Genomic DNA, 6314 nt, shown 5'->3' on the forward strand with positions numbered 1-6314 from the left:
TGTAAATGCCGAAACGCATTCGAGACGGATATAAATCCGATCGCTCAAACCACTTCAGGAGGTGGTCTGGGCCGCATTCCAGACGAAACTGGACAAGTGTAAATGCATCTGGTTGTTGAAACCACATATGCAAATTTCACTCCTCCCATAATGTTAAAATAATAAACGTGTGAGAGCGTGTTATGACATTTATAGTCCGATATGACTGCGCTAATGCAACACGCATCGCAGTGGACGAGAAGCTGAGTATCTCTTCAGCAAGCCGACGTGCAAACTGCCGCGACTGAAACAAAGTAAGACGCAGACGGTCAACACACAATCATCTTCATTAAAAGTAGTAAGACAAACTTATCTTTCCAGTGCTGATGCCACGCGCTCTCCTATTGCGGTCTTTGATCTTGAAATGAGCTGATAATTAATAAAATGCAGCGCTTATCTTTTGATTTTGTTGACGTGAACTCCGTTAAATTTAAATATAGCGCGGGAATCGAAGATCGGATTTATATCCGTTTTGCGACGACACATTTATGTGGCCAAGTGTAAATGAAAACGTTTTAACAAATCAGATAGATATCCGATCGGCGAAAACGCATGAAATGACCAGGTGTAAACAGGCCCTATGGCTCTGTGCAATATTTTATGTTTACGTGTCTTTATGAAGATTTTGAAGCATCAACGTTTTGGCTACATGGGGCCAAATTTACTAACAGCTTGTGCCAGCGCAAACCCTATTTTTGCATTAAAAACTACTGTCAGAATTTACTCAAGACACAGGGAAAATTAGCAATTAAAGGGCAGACATAGTTATTTTTGTGGCTGACCTTATTGCATATGCATTTGTAGGAATTTCCCTTTCAGACACAAAATTTATGGGAGGACAGTATTTAAATGATTCACACAAGCTGATTTACTAAGATTTGCGGTAGTCAGTTTTACTGGTAATTGCACTATTATTTAACACCCATTATGGAAATGATCTGTCTGTGTTCTTTAATTCACGCATTGTCAGTAATCACCCGCAGAACTTTCCACTCCCATCTTCTCATGCTAATTTGCTTTTAGTAAATCTAGCCCATGGACTTCAATGGATGGATGGTAATCTTTCAGGTTTCATTTAAAAAATATCTTGGTTTTTGTTTTCGACAGTCTTATGGGTTTGGAAAAACATGATTGTGAGTAAATGATGACAGAATTTTTTTGTGAACTATTCCTTTAAGAGCAGAAGTTTATAATGACCATTATATGTACCGAATACTTTCTTTTCATGATTTTCAGTCTGGCACATGTCCAGTGTGTCGCCACGTTCTGACCCCGGCAGTGACTGAACCTGCGTCTTTAAATTCTGAACAAGAAACGCCGCCATCCACTCACAGTGCGTCTGGGGGAACGTGTTGAACGGCAGTCATACACCCATCAAAACATCCCGCAAAGAAATATTTCAATAATAATAAATCATCAGTCTCACAAAGAAATGGCAAGCAGCGGCCTGAACTAGCATTCAGATTCCATTGAACCTAGTGACTTGTGCTGCAATTCATGGTCCAAACGTGGCGAACTAAAACTTATTTTCTAAGAAAATATGAATACGTATATATTCATAGGAAGCATATTTATTCATGTTTCAATTAAAATGTTTTTGTACATCCTGGCTAAACATAATTACATGTCTTTAACTTTTCATGTCAAGTTAAACTCCAATGCAATCCCTCAATAAAAGCTCACATTTGGTTCAAGTAATGATTTCTTTGATCAATTCAGAGTGGCTTCCACCCTGAACTCTAGATATCCATTCAAAGGTAATTCAGCCGCATTGTAACTTCCAGATTTAAGCGCATGTAGCTGGATATGAATGATAATTGCAGTGCGATATATTTCACTGTGGCTCACAAACATGTTTGTATAAATCATCCCAATGATGGCCGCTGAATAGGTAGTCTTCCCAAAAGCACCTTCGGGAGCAATATCATTTCCAGAAGACTGCGTGCGAGAGGCTCACAGTCTGAACTGGAAAATATGATGGTGGGGGACTATAAATATGAAATGGCTTTGTGCCGTTTATTGCTAAGGCAATTGGCATGTATTCAATGTCGTGTTATTTAGAGGCGGCAGCTCGTATCTGTGGAGAAAAGCATCACTGCAGAATAATACTCTGAGAACGGCGCAGGTGTGCAGCCACCCAAATCACGTATTATTGTGGACTCTATTTACTGGAATCTGGCAAACCAAAGATATTATTTATGTATGTTTGAAAGACACCGTTAGCAGATTCCAGCAGATTTCATTGGCTGAATGATCAGTGAGACAAACCGTACTGAACAGCTGTAGGCACTTTCCACAAATAGGGTGTCAGTTGGTAAACCAAGTTTAACAATAAAACACAATGGGTCTTATTCACTAATAATTATGTGGATTATTCACATTTATATGCACAGGAGAACGTCTCACGAAAAATTTCCGCCTAATTCATGTACGGACGTACTCGCATGAATTTGTTCTTAACCTTGTTCTAATGTTAATAAATATAGAGTATGTGAAATGAGCGACCATGTGCAGTAATTTGCATAAAACACGCCCAACTCTTCTCAATATAAGGGCTTACTGCACAAGCTTTCCTTTACAGCCTTGTATTTGTCTTGTACTTTATCTATCTGTCTATCTATGTAATCTGTCTGTCTGTCTATCTATCTGTCTGTCTATGTATGTATCTGTCTGTCTATCTATGTATCTGTCTATCTATTTTTGTGTGTCCGTCTGTCTATCTATCTGTCTATGTATGTATCTGTCTGTCTATGTATCTGTCTATTTTTGTGTGTCTCTGTCTCTATCTGTCTGTGTGTCTCTATCTGTCTGTGTCTCTGTCTCTATCTGTCTGTGTCTCTGTCAATTCTATCTGTCTGTGGCTCTGTCAATTTTATCTGTCTGTCTATCTGTCTGTGTCTCTGTCTGTCTGTGTCTCTCTATCTCTATCTGTCTGTGTCTCTGTCTGTCTGTCTGTCTATCTGTCTCTGTCTGTCTATCTGTCTCTGTCTGTCTATCTGTCTCTGTCTGTCTGTGTCTCTCTATCTCTATCTGTCTGTGTCTCTGTCAATTCTATCTGTCTGTCTCTGTCTATCTGTGTCTGTCTGTCTATCTGTGTCTCTGTCTCTATCTGTCTCTCTGTCAATTCTATCTGTCTGTCTCTCTATCTCTATCTGTCTGTGTCTGTCAATTCTATCTGTCTGTGTCTCTCTATCTCTATCTGTCTGTGTCTCTGTCAATTCTATCTGTCTGTCTCTGTCTATCTGTGTCTGTCTCTGTCTATATCTGTCTGTGTCTCTGTCAATTCTATCTGTCTGTGTCTCTGTCTATCTGTCGGTCTCTCTCGCTATCTGTCTGTGTCTCTGTCAATTCTATCTGTCCGTGTCTCTCTGTCTGTCTCTCTGTCTGTCTGTCTCTATCTGTCTCTCTGTCTATGTATCTTTGTCTATTGTGTTATGAAAATAACACTTTTTGCTAGAAAATAACTGCACACATTAAATTAAATAGACACAGCTCATATAATATTTGGTTTGACCTCCTGAAGGTTAAGCACTTCTCTTTAAGCACTGCATCCCGGAAAGGCACACAGATAATCATTCAGTTGAGCCTTTCAGTGCTCACTTTTAATAATTCATTTCTATCAGCAAATTCAAAGACTCAAAAAACTTTATTGCAAGTGTACAATATAAACAATGAGCAGACATTGTTACAGTTGAATGTCCATCAGAGAGGTGTTACGAGCAAACAGAGATGAAAGAAAACTACATGGAAAACAAGGAATCAAGCCTTCTAAATGTCAACCATTTATCTTTTCAGATTTCCTCTTTCAGGTGGCAGGGGTCAAAATCTCTAAAAGCATTAGTTTGAAAATTAAACGTCCAGTGTTGCTTTTCTACTTTTGTTGATGGATCAATTCAAGACAGTTTGGAGTTGATCATTTCCTGAAACAACAATGCTGTTTTATATTAGGGGATATTTTAAAGCATGAAAAGGCCAAAAGTGCAATCAATATATAACATTTTTCCATCACAAAATAAATAGTCCAGCACAGGGAATGAAGAACTGCCCATCTGAATGACAACAGAAACTTTTGCTTACTGTTAAATACTTTGAAAATGAAGAAATCAAGTTATGAATGATTTATTAGAGTATCCCTGCTCTAACAAAACAAGCCATTTTTCTGATGGAAGTTTACATGAACACTATGTGCAAGTCAGATATGGGAAAGGGAATGTAATGTCTATGTGTAACACAAATTTCAATATAACGTGAAACAATACTGGCGTTTGCTTTAATACACTGACAGTAGGAATTATAGTGAATGGTACAAAAAAGCAAAAGATTAAAATGCTAGAATAATATTACAGTATTTCAAACAACACACTACAGGGATAATTGATTTGACATTAAAAAAAATAGCTCACTTACCAGTATTTTAATTGATGTAAGCTCAGCTTCACCAAAAAAAAAAAATTTCAATAAAATAATTTTGATCTGAACTCACTGGTGAATCATGCAAGGATACGAATCCAAACTACAGTAGCTTTATGTGTATATTGTCACCAGTTCTGCATGATTGGCGCATGCATTTTATTGCATGTCAAACTCCATTGACTTTTGGCTGCATTAGTGATGGCAACAATGTGAAGAGGAAAAAAACAAAAGATCTTGCAGACTAGAAAGAAGCACAGTCAATGCTATGGGACTCTCTTTACATATTCCAAATGTGCAGATATTAGAGCCGTATTGATTCTGGGTCGTCATCGCTACTATTATAGCTGAAAGTTGATGCATATTCCTGACGGACATCCACATTCTAATATTAGTTTTGCAGTGAAAAAAACAAACAAACACCTATAAAATTACATTACTGAATCTACAAAAAAGTATTTACAAAATACAAAAGGAATGCTTTTATAGAGTAAACCTTGAAGAAACCACTATTCCATTTTTTGTGCAAATGGAACGACAAATTTATGTGACTCGGGAACAAGAAGTTGCTGGTAAGACACGGTCTGGGCGGCCCGCACAGATGCTCCTGTGGAGCTTGGGTACATAAGCATGGAAAGAAAATGGCACCTGAAAAAAATGGTAGGAAACAACCTGGGATAGTCTTCTTAATACAAAACACATTGTCTAACAAAACCTGTAATACTTGTGTAGGTAAATGCATCGATTAGGACTCGAGGGTTGTTTGCATGAGAAAACCTGATCGTAAAATAGCACAAACTGCACAAGAATAAGAACAATCACAATCCAAGACAATAGCATAGATACAAATAAACATGCTTGTGACTGGCTTTGGTTGCTGGTTACCCCCAAAAAAGCTGAAATCCCGCAACAGGACAAAACACAGTCAGTTTTGGACAGAGCTTTTGGTGACGTCTAATATGCTACATGCCAACACTATAACTATAAAGAGATAGTTGACTGAAAAATGAAAATTCTGTCATTATCTACTCATTATCATCTGTCCAAAATAGTATGATTTTCTTTATTCCAAGGAGATGTTTTTCTAGGCTGCTGAAATTATTCACTAAAAATCTGTCCCTCATTGGCACGTCCACATATTTAAATTTGTTGCATCATATTTGCTTGAAACGTGACAATGAAGAGCATTTTGGTATCACTTGGATCAAAAGTGTTGTCGCACCTTCAAATTACGGATCTAAAGATATACAAACCATAAATGAGAACTGAGAGCTACAATGGAGCAAAAGATTGCAAAGACTGCAAAAATTGTATCGACCACTTCTGTGATACTTATCTGGTGCTTTTTAAAGCTTAAGGGCTCCGGTCACCATTTTCTTTCACAGTATGGAAAAGAGCAGCGTGAATATTATAGTAAATTTCTCCTTTTGTTTTCTATGGAAGTAACGAAAATCGTAAAGCACTGGAAAGGCATGGGGGCGAGTAAATGATGACAGTTGACATTTTTCAAAAATTCCGAACTATCCCTTTAAACATCAAATGGCATGAACCATGAAGAGGTGAGAGGTTGAAGTATTTGGAAGAAATCTGAAGGCTTGTAAACTGTAGACTGATGCAGTGTCCATGTCATTCAACTGGTCCCAAGCAGCCTGGCAGAATCGCTCGGTTTTACATTAAGGCCAACTGATTGTAGTATACCATTTTTGTGATCATAAATTGCACTTGGGTAAATCTATGCATTTGGTCTCACTGCTTGAGTGCCGAACCTGAAGTCACTCAATGAAAGCCTTAAGGATGTGACATGTTATTTTGTGTGACTGACAGTGACAAACATCTGTAAAAAAAAAAAAAAAAATTCCACAAAA

General features: G+C 37.8%; 1 protein-coding gene across 2 annotated transcripts in view; it reads left to right on the plus strand.

Annotated features, from left to right (window-relative positions):
• Positions 1–2445, plus strand: part of LOC107721647 (E3 ubiquitin-protein ligase Praja-2-like) — a 22229-nt gene extending 19784 nt beyond the window's left edge. For both annotated transcript variants that reach the window (XM_016529764.1, XM_016529765.1), the window contains exon 9: positions 1276–2445. In XM_016529764.1, coding sequence (XP_016385250.1) covers positions 1276–1395 — 120 coding nt within the window. In that variant the 3' untranslated portion in view covers positions 1396–2445. The remainder of the gene's footprint in view (positions 1–1275) is intronic.
• Positions 2446–6314: the final 3869 nt, after the last annotated feature.

This window comes from Sinocyclocheilus rhinocerous, unplaced genomic scaffold, assembly GCF_001515625.1.
Source record: "Sinocyclocheilus rhinocerous isolate Xijiao unplaced genomic scaffold, SAMN03320098_v1.1 scaffold3411, whole genome shotgun sequence".
Lineage (NCBI taxonomy): Eukaryota > Metazoa > Chordata > Actinopteri > Cypriniformes > Cyprinidae > Sinocyclocheilus > Sinocyclocheilus rhinocerous.